Source organism: Fukomys damarensis, unplaced genomic scaffold, assembly GCF_012274545.1.
Source record: "Fukomys damarensis isolate Sample0158 unplaced genomic scaffold, DMR_v1.0_HiC HiC_scaffold_15, whole genome shotgun sequence".
NCBI lineage: Eukaryota > Metazoa > Chordata > Mammalia > Rodentia > Bathyergidae > Fukomys > Fukomys damarensis.
In genome coordinates, this window is record NW_022900927.1 from 67,196,157 (window position 1) to 67,211,412 (window position 15,256).

At 37.8% G+C, this 15,256-nt stretch overlaps 1 protein-coding gene across 6 annotated transcripts in view; it reads left to right on the forward strand.

Moving 5' to 3' along the window:
- Positions 1-13,780, forward strand: part of Stk38l (serine/threonine kinase 38 like) — a 76,018-nt gene extending 62,238 nt beyond the window's left edge. For all 6 annotated transcript variants that reach the window (XM_010615913.3, XM_010615908.3, XM_010615914.3 and 3 more), the window contains 10 exons: positions 24-107; positions 4,673-4,796; positions 6,439-6,593; positions 6,949-7,051; positions 7,240-7,301; positions 8,658-8,775; positions 9,202-9,325; positions 10,293-10,388; positions 12,869-12,960; positions 13,060-13,780. In XM_010615913.3, the coding sequence (XP_010614215.1) occupies positions 24-107; positions 4,673-4,796; positions 6,439-6,593; positions 6,949-7,051; positions 7,240-7,301; positions 8,658-8,775; positions 9,202-9,325; positions 10,293-10,388; positions 12,869-12,960; positions 13,060-13,187 (1,086 nt within the window). In that variant the 3' untranslated portion in view covers positions 13,188-13,780. The remainder of the gene's footprint in view (positions 1-23; positions 108-4,672; positions 4,797-6,438; positions 6,594-6,948; positions 7,052-7,239; positions 7,302-8,657; positions 8,776-9,201; positions 9,326-10,292; positions 10,389-12,868; positions 12,961-13,059) is intronic.
- Positions 13,781-15,256: the final 1,476 nt, after the last annotated feature.

Consider the following 15,256-nt stretch of genomic DNA (forward strand, 5'->3'; position numbering starts at 1 on the left):
TAAAATGTATATATTTATCCTAGGTGAGGCTGGTCCAGAAGAAAGACACAGGCCATATCTATGCAATGAAGATACTGAGAAAGGCTGATATGCTTGAAAAAGAACAGGTATGTGGCCTTCTTATGTATATAATGTAAAGGAACATCCATGACCAACTTTGAGAATAAGTTCTTATATTGAAATTTTGAAATAAATCTATCTTCCTATTAATTTTAGTAGCCCATTTTAGTGTTTTTCAGTTCTTATATTTGAAATTTCTCCAAATTCATAATCCATGTGTTAGCCTACTTAGTCCGCTATGACAGAATCCATGTCCGGGTGGCTCAAAGGACAGAAGCTCATTTTCTCATAGTTCTGAGGGCTGGACTCCTAGAGTGATGCTAAGAAGGGGCTTGGTTTCTGGTGAGGCCTCTTCCTGACTTGCAGATGGCCTTTCCTTGGTGAGTACAGGCAGAGAGAGAGCACACATGTTCACATGAGAACTGTCTTTCTTTTGAGGACACTAATCTCACCCTTAGCACCTTTTAACCTGAGTTATTGGAAGCCCCATCTCCAGATACAGTCACACTGGCCCTGCACCACATGTGGTCTGAGGAGACTCATTCACTCTGTAACAAAACACTTTCTGAAGGACTTTCTTTTCTGATATAAGTGAAAATAAAGAGCAATCCTGAGCACCCTCAGTCTTTTTCTTTTTTTGTACTGGGGATTGAACTCAGGACCTTGTACTTGCGAGGCAAGCAGCGAACCCCTCAGTCTTCTCATACATCAAATAAGCAAAACTAGTTTCCTGAGGATTTACTAATTTTGTGTATTTCCAAGTCTATTCATTACTTTTTTTTTATACACCTAGGCTCTCAGTTTCCTATGACTTAATGTAGATCTGCGGGTGACTGTAGTGTCTGAAAATGTCTGTGGTAATATGTCATGGCTTTCCCTGTATTTCAGTCTGAGGGGACCCTCTGTAGGACTCTAGATGGAAACTTCTAGTGAAGGACTCAGTGATGAGTGAGTAAATAGAGATGGCAGTTCTCTGTTGCTTATTGCTTTATCTTTGTCATTGCAGCGTACAGTATTGGTTTTTATTTACTGTGACCCACTTGGGTTTTCACTGCATTATTTTACTTTTTGTTTTATTCAACATTAATATTGTTAGTGAGTACAGTGTATCAGGTACCAAGTGTTGTTGTAGGTCCTTGGAACACAGCGGTTAACACGACAGATCTGATCCTGGTTCTTTTGTTACCGTGGAGGAGATAGACAGCTATTGAAATTGTTGTGAGTGATAAGTAGTTTGCAGAAAATTTTTTAGAATGGTAAGGTGATGCATATGATCTGAATTTTGGAGGAACAGATCAGGGTAAATTCCTCTGAAGAGAGAATGTCTGATGAGAGACCGAATGATGAGAAAGAATGACAGACAGAGATCTTGTGAAACAAATGTCTGAAGAGCCAACATGGGGGCCTCAGCCAAGAATAATCTTAGTCTGCTCCAAAAGGGAAGTAGGCCATTGAGGCTGGAGTTAAATGAGGGAGGAGCTGTGAGAGATGCTGTGGACCAGTGAGCAGCAGCCAGTCCCTGTTGGGCTTCAGAGTCCATGATCTAGGGCCATGGGATGCCATTGGAGGAATTTTCTTCAGTTTAAACAGGGTAGTGATATGTCTGATCATGTCTTACAAAGTGGAATCAATTTTTTGCAACTTGTAGATAAAGCAAGAGTTGAAGTAGGGAGACCAGTGGATACAGTGTATGTGGTTAACAGCTAGGATGTCATTTTGGTTTATGCTTTGTTACAACAGTAAAGTTGAAGAAGAGTGTAAAAAAAAAATTACGATTTGAAGGCACAGTTAGCAGGATTTGCTCTGATAGACTGTTAGGGGGCCAGAGGATGGGCGAGGATGGGCAAGAGTAAAGAGAAGGGGAAAATCAGGAGAGAGAAATGGGACAGGATCAAATTCCATAGGAAACACGTGTAGGTAGCAAAGAGGGCCTGGATCTAAGCTCTGGGAACACTAGGCAGAGGTGACCAAGAAACAGCATTTAATTAGACGGGGAAATGAGAAGAACATGGTATCGTGGAAGACAAAGTGTTTATAAAGGAGAAGGTGAGTAGTCAGCTGTATTAAGTGCTGCCGAGACAGAGTAGGACAGGCCATTGGATTTCACAAGGCAGAGACTGAATATCTTGGCAAGACAGCTACATTAAATTGGAAGGGAAGAGGTTAACTGTAATGGTGGAAAAGAGAACGGAAAGCAAAAGGTAGGGAAAGTAGCTATAGATAAATTTTTTCATGTGAAGCAGAAAGAATAGATTGGTAAAGTGAAAATTCAGGTCAAGAGAAGGTTCCTTAAAGATAGCTGTTTCAGTGCCGACAGAAGAATCTGCTAGAAAGTGGGAAGGAAAAGATAAGGAAAGAAAAGAGATAATTACAGAAATATACTGGAAGACAAGAGCAGGAGCCCTCTTACTAAAACAAAGGAAAAGGAGAGAAAATGGGGGCATTGGCCTGGCATTGGAAAGGTTCGATGTTCCTGCTTGGAGTAGGGAGGGGTGGCTGGTTGGAGACTGAAGGAGAGAGTTGTGAAGTGGGCATCTTGGAATGTGGGAAAGCAGACTTATTAGGGAAGTGCCCATGAGATGTACAGTCATGAATTCATAGTGAAACCAAGTGGTGTTTGGGTGGTTTTCACCCTGGCTTTGGTTTGGGGAGAAGGGCACAGGAACCATTCAGAGGTGAGAGTATGAAAGACTTTGTTCTGATTCCAGAAGAAAAAGATTTTGAAGAAAAGGAAGGCTGAGCTATTGAGTTGGATTAGAGAATTTTAGATAATGATCACAATACGGGTCTGGGTGAAGATAGTCTCCTCAGAGACAAGGAGGTCAGTAGAGCCTTGCTTGTCCTCCATCAAATAGATAGAGCCTACATGAGGTTTTAGAGAAGGACAAAAGGCAGCAGTTAGTGCAGGATATGGTCTAGCTACTAGCATATGTGGCTGTTAGGCTCTTGAAATGTAGTCAGTCTGAATGAGGGTATGCTATCAATTTAGTGTAAACAGCAAATGAGAATTTAGGCCCCAAAATGTACAATATCAATATTTGTATATTGATTACATGTTGAAATAATATTTGGATATATTTGGTTGCATAAACTATTATTAAAATTAATCTTGTGCTTCTTTTTGCATTTTATGTGGCTGCTTGAGAATAAAATCACATTCAGAATTTGCACTGTGCTGTGTTGGACGTCCCTGATCTTGAGTAGAATACCTGACAAGAGGCTGAGCGGCCTCTGGACCCTGCTCTTTCCTGTACAGGAACAGTCTTCCTGGGGCATGCAGCCTGCTCTCGGTTTTACATTTTGAAGTTTCCCCTGCAACATAAATTAATCTACATTTGTCACTACTGAATTTCATTTTAGGAAGCCTTTTCTACTTAATTCTCATGCCACTGGTATTTTATCACATTCTGATGCTAAACACTCCACAAAATTAACTGGCACCTGTTTGGTACCACATTACTGTGTGTCATCCTTGCCAGTCTTTGTATCCCATTTTGGAAACATGCCCTCAGTCTGTCTTTAAGATATTTAGAAACAATCAGGCCAAGTTTCTGATGTAAACCCCAAAAGTTCAGAGCTTGTTGTTTGCTACCTTAAAATATATTGCAAAAAGCAATAGGAAAGAATTTTTGTTAGCATTTTTCACTTAATGAAACAGATCCAGAGAGATTATAGTGTTTTAATGCCGGAAAGGAAGTTCTTACTCCTCCATCTTGTGCTCTCATCTCAGAACATTTACTGCACCAGGCAGTAATATAGTAATCCCAGAAGTGATACCCTAAGCAGATCAGATCTTGTTATCCTGAAATGGTTTCCAAGGCTATGTGCTCTTGTGCTTTTGGCCAGAGTTCATAATGTTGTACAGTGAAAATAACAAAGCGTAAAATCAAATATTGTTAACTAATCTTTGAAGAAAGAAAATGTAACTGTATTCATGCAAAAGCTTTTGAAAACTAACCATTTATGCCAACCCCATAAATTATTCAGCTTATAAAATTTTCCAGACTATAAAATGTTCACATAGTATCCTCAGCAATTATGTGTCTGACAAAGTGGTACCAAAACCTCAAAAACTTGCGTTAATTTGTTTTATCTAATGTTTGTATATATTATAGAGGTTTACATTATAACAGTAACTTAAAACACTGCAGTTATTATAAAGGTTCCTATTTCTTTTAAAAACTACCAAAACTGGACCCTTTGTTTAATTATTTAAAAGTAATTTGCTATTTTTAGCTAAGTTGGCATTGTTATGCTAATCTACAGGGCATTATGTATTACTTTTAACTTCATACTGGGGTCCCAGATTTATATAATGAAGCCAGGAACTTTCACTAGGAAGAGACTCTGGTTAGGAACCTTATAGACTGACTAGTCATATCCTACCTCATCTTCCTGCAGTATGTCTATCAATCAGCACTTTTCAATCCTAAATATATAAGCTAAAGTAAACTATTTCCTTTTTCCATATTTAAAGAGAATATGAACATGGCTATGTTTCACATCTTTTACGAAACTCCAGCTTTCCTGTTATGAATAAATAATTGTAAGAGGTGAGCTTGAAAGATGTGTAATGTGTTACAATAATTTTTTTCAAATTATATTCATCTAGGTGGCACATATTCGAGCAGAAAGAGATATTTTGGTAGAAGCAGATGGTGCCTGGGTGGTGAAGATGTTTTACAGTTTTCAGGATAAGAGGAACCTTTATCTAATCATGGAATTTCTCCCCGGAGGTAAAAGAAAACATTAGAGCAGTGACAGACTAACCTAGCATAACTGTTGATTTGGTTTACATTTATATTTCTAGCTCTGAGTTTTTACACAATTTTTTGGTGTTTATTTCCATAATAATGCCCAGATTATCTTGAAGGAGTGATTAGTATGGCATATTTCAAATGCTGCTATTCTGAGTTTACTGTAACCAGTTAGACTGTGTGTAAGTGTGAAAAACAATAGCCAATTAGCCAAGCATAGTAGGACATACCTATAATCCTCCTATAATAATCCTCCAGCTACTCAGGAGGATTGAAGGTTCAAGGCCAGCACGAGCAACTTAATACAATAAAAAAAATAAAAAGGGCCAGAGATGTAGCTCAGTGGTGCAGCACCCTTGTATTCAGTCTTCAGTGCTACCAAGAACAGAACATGTGATGGACAATGTTCAATTTCATTGATACTCAGGGAAATGTAAATCAAAAAAAGATTGAGATAACATTTCACACTCCTCAGATTCTCAAATCCCTAGTGTGATGATTCTGAGTATTGATTAGGGGATGGGGAGACACTGGCCTCTTGTAGACAGATCTTAGCTTTCATGGAGTCCACTATGGAGCTGTCCCATGAGGCTGAACAGCATGTGTCCTGTGCTCCTGCACCTGCCTGGCCAGCGGTGTTCCCTGGAGGCACTCCTCATGGGCACAAGAGCTGTGAGATGATGCTTGTGGCAGTACTGACAGATAGTGGAGAATGATGTAGACCAATGCCCACCAGTATGAAGTGCTCTACAGTAGTTACAAGTCACAAGATACATAGCTGGCTCAGAGACAGACTGGAGTGAGGTGAAGCACACTGCAGAATCACACAGAAGCACACAGCTTGATACTATTTATATGATTTTTAAAATACACAAAAACCTGTAAGTTTTCAGATGTGTGTGTGTGTGTATGCTAGAAAAATATAAGCTATACAAAAAAATATATAAGCTATATAAAAATAAGCTAGAAAGACACACACCAAGCCAAATCTAGTCATCATTGGTCATCTAAGAGGCAAAGGGAAATAGAATGGGAACAGGGCTAGGGGAAAAGGAAATAGAATGGGAATTTTTTTTAAAGGAATCAAAGTGAATATGAGAAATTGTTATCAGTTGTCAATTCTGTGTTTTAAGCTCACCAGTGTAGTTAAAACTACTTACTATTTGTCTCCTTTAAAAAGGCAAAAAATTTCCTGAAATGAAAGAATGTCTAGAAATGACTTTTTTGGTGGGCTAATGTGTCCTATTTTTGCCAGCCAAATGTGCTCGGACTATTTGTGAAATTTAAAAGAATAGATCTGTGTTTGTTCTTATCATTTTGCACATTTTGACCTGTTATCTTCAGCAGGCTGATTCTGGATGCTGAATGGTGGGTTATTACTGCAGTGTCAGCTCAGCCCTGATTTGATTTCACTTACTCTGTATCTTAAAGCTGTCATGTCACAAAACTTTTGCTTATGCAATGACAATTCAGTTTTATCTAGCCTCAGAGATGGTTAGAGATACATTGGGTGGATCATAACTTGCCAAATCAATCATTTGTTTCACAAATATAAAGAAGATTTGTGCAAAGTACTCTCGCCTTGGGAGCACTTTCAGTAATATGATGCTTTCTTACGTAGGTGACATGATGACCTTGTTAATGAAGAAGGATACCTTGACAGAAGAGGAAACGCAGTTCTACATTTCAGAGACTGTTCTGGCCATAGATGCAATACACCAGTTGGGTTTCATCCACCGAGATATTAAGCCAGACAACCTGTTATTGGATGCCAAGGCATGTGAATGAACTACTGAATTGTTATTTTTTTAAAAATAGAGTAATAGAGCTGACTTTATGATTGGAAATGGGCAACTACAACTCACATTTATTGCTAAACTACAGTATTTTATGGAATAGTACTGTGGGAGAGGACACTGGAATAGAAGTACGTGGGAGGTGGCTGTCTGGTTATCTCCCTGCATTTTCTACTATTCCAAATCATTACCCTAAAATATGTATAATTTTACATTTTTACCTATATAAATTCCAAGGTAAGAATTTTTATAAAAGTTGGATTTGGAAGAGGAGTTTGTAATAAGGTTTTGGTTTTCAAAATTTAAATAATCTGATTTTACTATAATTTTTTTAGGGACATGTAAAATTATCTGATTTTGGTTTATGCACGGGATTAAAGAAAGCTCACAGAACTGAATTCTACAGAAACCTCACTCACAACCCACCAAGTGACTTCTGTAAGTTTGCTATTTCTTTCCCTTACTTAAATATTATAGTTTGTTTAGTTCAGTGCTGTTAAAAACTGAAGATTCTCTCCCACCCTGTCCCCATTCTCTAGATTTACTCATGTGCTTCTTCAGATGGATATGTGTGTCTTCTGGTGATTTCTTCCCTCATGCTTATCATTTTATCTTATTGAAATTAGCATTTCAGAACATGAACTCAAAGAGGAAAGCAGAAACCTGGAAGAAGAACAGGAGGCAGCTGGTGAGCCCGTCACTTTCTACAAAAGGAATTTGTTTTGGTCCTGAAGTCTCGCCTTTGTTTTACATAGATGTGACTGCATGTTCTGAAATCATACCATATTCTTACTTTCTCTTTATGCTTGCCTTACCTATAAAGCAAAGTGTCAGTTTTTACTGTATGATTTAACTTTAGAGTACTTTACTGAGCATATCTGTAAGTAATAGACTATATAAGTAATATGCTGTAAGTAATCTCTGTTTATTGGTAAGTAGCACTTTAAATATAACTCACTGAGATGAACCTAACTGTAAAGAATGGCTTGTGATTTCTAGTTTCCATTTTTTGTGCCTGTGGTATAAATCCTACTGTAGCAAATACCAGCCAATAAGTAAAGCAGTGAGTTTTGGGAACTTCTTTGCTGACCAAGTAAAGAGGAAGTTAGAATGTCAGTAATATTATAATAAAATAGACATAAAACTTTAGACAAGTAAACTTAATTACTCCATTAATGCGGAGTCACACTAACTGTTTTTAACCCCGTGCTATTTCCCTTTCTATTAGAAATTATAGAAATTCTTTTTGCTATTTCTTCTTTCCCTTTAACTTGTTTATCAGGACCATGAGCATTCTTAAGATTAGGAATGTACCTTTTGACTTTGTTTTCCTAGTCTTGCATACAGTGCTCGGAGTGGATGGACATCTTATAAGTATTTATGTACTTTAGCCAAGTGATGAAAAGGGACACTAATTTACCGTTCTCTCAAGGAATTAAGTAGGCTGAAAAATAATAGTCTGACACCCTCTAAAACCAAATAAACAACCTGAGCTCAATACTGAGCTCATTCTTTCCTTAGCCCAAGAAACAGCAGGCTTTCTATACTTGCAAAACATTTTAGTGTTTATAAAATTTATTTACTGTGTGTATTAAAATTTATTTATGTATTAAGGAGAAAAACTTCATTCTGCTTCTAAGTTTCACTTTAGATCAGATTTTACAGTTGAGAAAATAATTGCAGTTTTCCCTATTTGTAACAGCAAAATCAGTGAACACTGCTTAAAACTATGGCAAGGAAATTGTGTACCTCTGTCTATAGGCTGTGCCCAATGAAGACTTGCGCACAGGTTCTTGTCCTCTTGGCCATCAGGCACCCTGTCTAATGTTATTTTCAAAGGGAGCAGAGAGGACTTCAACGAATGACTTAGAGTTTCTTATGGGCAGAAATCATGTATTCTTGAACATATTATCTGATTCAATACCTGTCACATGATGAACATGCAAAAAAGGATTACATGTATATATTGTGTTTCCCAGTAGTAAATGATGTTCACCTTTTAAAAAATGTTAAAGATACTGGCTTGACAGACTGTCCCTTGTAGGCATATTCCACAGTTGGGACGCCAGATTACATTGCTCCAGAAGTCTTCATGCAGACTGGTTACAACAAACTATGTGACTGGTGGTCCCTGGGAGTTATTATGTATGAAATGCTAATAGGTATGTCCTGTCCTTAACTTATATACATAATAAGTACACTGTATGAATTGCTAATAGGTATGTCATTAACTTATGTACATAATAAATAACATATTACAGACATCAAGGCCTAAAATAGCTGAGCTATTTTAAGCCTTACTGTTAACATTTCTCAGTGTTGAATATGATAAATACCAACAAGTTCCCCAGGGGTTCTATTGCAGCAAGGGAGGTGTTGAACCTCAGCTGCCATGCATCCATATTGTGGGGCAGTCCTTTGTTTTATTGACTTTATTAGCAATTTTGTTGTAAATTGATAAATGGTGGGATTATTTTACTATTAAATAGAGCATGCAGGGTTGCTTAGTTTCTATGGCACATATTTAGTAGGTATAATTTGATCAGTCACAAATGACAATAAAGCGTTTATTTTTCCCTGATATGTAGGCTATCCACCTTTTTGCTCTGAAACTCCTCAGGAAACATACAGAAAAGTGATGAACTGGAAAGAAACTCTAGTATTTCCTCCAGAAGTACCTATTTCTGAGAAAGCCAAGGACTTAATTCTCAGGTTAGTGGTTAAATTTCCGAGAAATGCAGGGTATCTCAGAACTTGAAAAGTACCTAACTGAACCATTTCATTTTTGTGAGGAGAGCAAAAATAGCACTCATATGTATGGTCTTTAATAAAGTTTAATAAAGAAAGGTGTTTTAAAAATGTAAACTCCTAAAAAGGAAATTTGCAAGGAAAAAACAGTTAAAAAGAGGGAAAAGACCTGGTATCATTTCAGGTACTGATGTAAAGTAAATGCAAAATGTCACTTTTATTGGACTACAGTAACTCAGTCCCATTAAAGGAAAAAGGGAAAATAAATCTGTTATAGCAGGAAGTCCTGTCATGGAACTCTGTTTAAGAAATCATCTGGGCAGGAGACTGCATTGTGTTTCCCAGCTGAGTGTAGTGTTTTGGTGCGGTTGTGAGTGGTCTGAAGGAATTTAAATTAGGACAGCTGATTGGCAGCATATCACAGAAAATATTTAAAGTGGATATGACCTGTGACCAGCACTTCTGCATGTAGGAATTTTGCTTGTGCAGATAATCAGATATGTATAATGATTTAGTATGTTTATCATAGTAGTATTTTAGTTGTAAAAACTGGAAACCATCTAACTGTTAAACAATGTTGGAATGGCTAGATGAATTATAATATCTCCAGATACTAATTTTAGAAAATTAATTTGTAGGAAAATATTTAATAGCTCTGGGAAATTTTCTCAGTGTATTGAGTGAAAAAAATAGTGCTGAAATAGTCAAGAAATTAGGAGATAGGTTCAAAATATTTATAGTAACTATTCCTAAATAATGTAATTAGTGATGACTTTGATTTTCTACTTTTTCCACAATGAATACAGTTATGATCAGTAAACAGAAAAATATTGCAATGCTTTGAAAAGATAAAACATTTGAAATGATGTGACTAGAGTCTGGATGGGTGTGATTTGTGTATGTTAATTTGTTTCCTTCTTTCCTTGTTTAGATTTTGTATTGATTCTGAAAATAGGATTGGGAATAGTGGAGTAGAAGAAATAAAAGGCCATCCCTTTTTTGAAGGTGTAGACTGGGGGCACATAAGGTATGTTTCCAGGCTTGCAATGGAGAGGCTGCAGTAGAGTAGCATCCAGTGTTAACAGTTACTTCACCATTAATTCTGTTAGATCACACATGAGAGGTAGTGCCTTTTAGGCAGTGTTCTTCAGATGATATGAGTGAGACTATTGGATACAGCAAAATGACTCATCTTGGGCTAATAGTAAAGCAACATTTTGTTTGTTTGTTTGTTTGTTTGGTACTGGGGATTGAACTCGGGTCCTTGCGCTTGCAAGGCAGGCCACTGAGCTAAATCCCCAGCCCCAGTAAAGCAACATTTAAGAATTGCTTATCATTGTTAATTGTGAGCTTTGGGCTTCTTTTCAGTTTTTGGCCACACTGCCTACTGTAGTCCAGTGTTCTGCATAGAGCACTTGGGAAATAGCTGTCTGATGGCTCCTTGTTCCGTCCTTCACTTTGCCCTTGATGGCCCTGCAGGGAGTCTTGCCGCACCTGCACCGGTCACATCTCAGAGTTCTTTCGTTTGTTTCTCATTCCCACTGGAATGCTACTCTGCCCTGGCTTGTTCTTGCCTCTGCCCCTGCCCTGAGGCCTTGCCACTCCTGAAGAGTTCCTATCACTTCCTTGGTGTAGACCTCCTTGGAGATCCCACTCCAATTCCCACTGTTAAGATAGCTGTGATATTTTGATCATTGCTTGTATGTCCAGCCCTTCTGTAAGTACTTACCTTGCATTTCTTCTCTTATCCTCATGATACACCCTATGAACTAGAAACTGTTTCACAGATGAGGAAATGTAAGGCAGGGAGAAGTGCAGTGGTACCTTGGTTCTTGAACTCATTTCTCCATGATTGTTGGTCATAAATTGAACTAAACGAGAACTGATTCAAATTTCCCCATTAGGTCAACATTGAACCTAATCACTGAATTTGACTTAGTGTTCGTCCATCTCAGTTTGCTGTCAGAATTGTGGAAAGAGTCAAGTTTGCGAACTGATACACCGTTGTAATTTGCCTAGAGGGCCACAGCTAAGTAAATGAAAGAGTTGGTATGACTCAGGCAGTGTGAATCTGGAATCTTAATCCTTTTTTATGTGTATTTTGTGGTGGAAATTGAACCTGGTGCCTTGCACATGCCCTAACACTGAGCTACACCACAGGCCTTGAAGCCCTGACTCTTAACTGCTACTATGCATACATCGTCTCATTGAGAAGTCTGATCCCCTCCTCTCTTTTTTTTTTCTTTTTGTGGTACTAAAGGTTGAACCCAGTGCCTTTGCACTAAGCTACATCCCTTGCCCTTTTTACTTTTTGAGACAGTATCAGTAATTTGCCCAAACTGGGCTCTAATTTGAGATCCTCCTGCCTCAGCCTCCCAGAATGCTGGGATTACAGGCTTTTACCACCACACCTGGCTGATAATCCTTTGTATAGTTGGAAGGATGCTTAAGAGACTACCAGTTCTGTCTCTTGGTTTCATAATGAGGAGACTGACATAGCAGGGATTTTGCCTAAGTTCATAGTGCTAGTTAATAACAAGAAAGGTTCGATCTCAGAGGTCTAAGCTCTATGGCTCTTTCTTTATTAAGTTAGTATAATATGTGTAAGTAAGTTGGGATAATTCTGGTAAGAATACATATAATATATGCTTTTACATAATTTGGTGAATGTAGTAAATCCATTCAGTATTGACTGAAAAAGCAAAACTGCAGCTTCTTTTAATTGTTTGTATGGCTTAGTGTTGTCAACATAATCATTTTCATGACTGATTTGTTTAAACCTAATGTTCTTGATTTTCTTAAAATGTATGACTGAGAAGCTTCTTTGTTTAGATTTCATCCTTTGTGCCCTCACTTTCCCAAATGACTGGATTTTTAAAAGAAATCATCAACCTCCATCCTCTCCCTATGTATAGAAGCTTTTCCATTTTTCCTTCCATTTTCACTGTTTTTCTTGTCCTTTCCATCCTTTCTCTCTCCTTCTTCCTTGTTCCCCTTCCCTTTTGAACACTTTCTTCCCATTTCCCCACATCCATTATGTATTTCGGTCCTTATTTCCACTTTCTCACACCAGAGAAACAATGTATTTTAACATGTGCATCCAATTTATTCACTTAAGAGATATGGATTTCTAAATCTTCTCTTAGAACAGTTCTAGTCCTAAATCACTTAGCCCTAACGACATAGGATCCAGTCCTGGCAGTATCTTTCATACTTTATATAGTCTTTTTAGTAAAATCTCTTTTGTCTTACTTTTCCTATCATTAGGTCTTGTTTTTCCACTTAAAAAGTAGTGTGAGAAGGTCTTGGCACAAAACTCTGAAAAACCCAAGTAAATGAAATCATTTCAGTAAAAAATTACACTTAACTATTTTGAAATCCACTTAACTATTCTCAAATCTACAACAAATGTCCTTGGCCTTTCTGTTATCTATAAAATAACATGAAGAACTTGCAAGATTTGTTGAAAAATTGAGTTTACCATGGTTGTTCAATACCTTTTTATAGGGAAAGGCCAGCAGCAATCCCTATAGAAATCAAAAGCATTGATGATACTTCAAATTTCGATGACTTCCCTGAGTCTGACATCTTACAGCCAGGTAAGACAGTTCTATATTGTGACCCAAGCTACTAAAAGTCTGTGAAGATGTCATTACACTAATGAGATTTGCTCTTGGTTAATTTTTCTATCTATCTAGTGCCAAATGCTACAGAACCAGACTACAAATCCAAAGACTGGGTTTTTCTCAATTACACCTACAAGAGGTTTGAAGGGCTGACTCAGCGTGGCTCCATCCCCACTTACACGAAGGCTGGGAAATTGTGAGCGAGCTCCACAGCACCCACAACCATGAGCACTCAGGTAGCTGCACGCCAGGCCTGCTCAGCGCAGATCTCCAGACCTGAAGTCTCCTGAGGATGGCGGTGCTCACTGGCGACAGAGGAAATTCTGTAGAACTAGGGTTTCTAAGTACTACAGGAATGGGTTGGCAGTGCCAGCTGGATTTTTTTTTAATTTATTATTTTTGTTAACTTTATCATATGAAGGTACTGGAATAAAAGGAATGTACATCCCCGTCTGACTACCCCACCTGCCTGCGTAGTGAGGTCCATCCCACCTGTGTGTGCTCTTGCTTTGGACTGGGACTCGGGAGAGACACAGCCATCTCATGCAGCATTGGCCAGCTGTAGGCAGCACTGCTGTTTCTCTGCAGATCTTATGGGTCTAGATACATCAGTAAAAGCCATCTTCCACAGCTGGTGTTAGAACATTTACCCTATTGGTTTGGACACCTGTAGAACATATCTGAAGACAATTTCTGTAATGCTTTTAAGAAATTAAAAAAGAAATGCACTGGTTCTTTAAAGATAGAATTTATCATCAACTTACTATACAAACTGCATAATAGGGAATGAAAAGTTTCCATTGAGGTTTTTACTTTGCATTCAGAAATACCAATGATATACTAAGTCTGTGCACTCATAGGGAGAGGTACTGTATTACATAAAATGTAGTAAGGACTCATGCGGACGATTTTTTTAAACAAGAAGACATGACATTATTTTAATTTGATTATGGTGAGTTTGAGTTGAATTTCAGAAATTACCACAAAGGCTGCTTTTAGAACCGAGTGTATTTTTATTAAGCTATTTTTTAAAATGTCAAACTTCTGATCATGTAAATAGATTTGTAAGAACAAAGAACTATTTACTTTGGTTTCTAGAAAGTTGTTATATATCATGCCTAGTTGGTTTTTCTTCCTTTTGGTGAAAAATTTTCCTTTGATAGTACTGGTATTATTGTGCTATTATTTTCTTCTGCTCCAAATGTACCAAAGATCCTGGACAAAGCAGAGGTTCACAGCAGGTGGAACTGCACTTTCCTGGGGGAAGTCTGTGTCCAGACGTGATAGATCTTTGATGGAGGGTCATCTGCCTCTCTAGGCAGCGCAGTCACAGCTGCATCGCTGTGGTTGGTATCAATGAAATTAAGAAGGTCCGTGCAGGCCAGGGGGCATGATTAGGGACATGGGGGGATAATGTCAGCCCCAAAGTCTTTGGGTATTTCCCCAAGAAATTCTCATTTCTTGCTCAACATTTTAATTCTAAAACAACTTTCCAAGATTTGGACTTCGTAATATCCTGTTGAGGAATTTTAGTTTATTGAAGAATGACCTAATTTGTATCTGAACTGTTTGTTAATCACTAGAATTACAAGTGGTCTATGATCAAAACCTACAATGATTGTTTATTTGTAGCAGTGTCTTTCTATGGGGAGGATTACCTAGGAGCATGGGGTAGTGCTGCAGAAGCTTTTATAAATGCTGCACTTGGTGACACCATGGTATATCAGTGAGGCCACAGGGCATCCTCTCCTTTCGATTGCTTCAAGCATTTGTTGAGTCCTTACTTTGTTGATCTACTGGCTCATCTCCATTTTCCTAGTCTGGATCATGTGGGTATGTATTTAGAAGGAGCTAGGAAAACTCTGGGATTATCTCAATTTGACTAACCTTAACTACTTTTTATTAGAAAAAGAAAATTTTTAATGCCTGCTGGGGTTTATGAGATTTTCTTGCTCCAGCTCATCCCCTGTTTAAAGGGATTTTAATTAGTAGAGGTCCCTGGCTATTGGACACATTAAAAATGACTTTTATGTAAATTTACTTTGTCTTTTACAACAGGACTGTTTTGCTAGTGGTGATAATGAATAGGTAAGATATGAAGAAAGTGCAGCATTCTCTAGTTCAAGTGCAATAGCTATTCTGATATAGAAAATATTAATTTAGGTGGACTGAGTGCTTGAGATTAGTGTATAGAAGCTGAATTACCCATTTACTTTTTAATTGCATAAGAATGGGGCATTTTAGTTTCATTTCCTTTGTGGTTATCAGA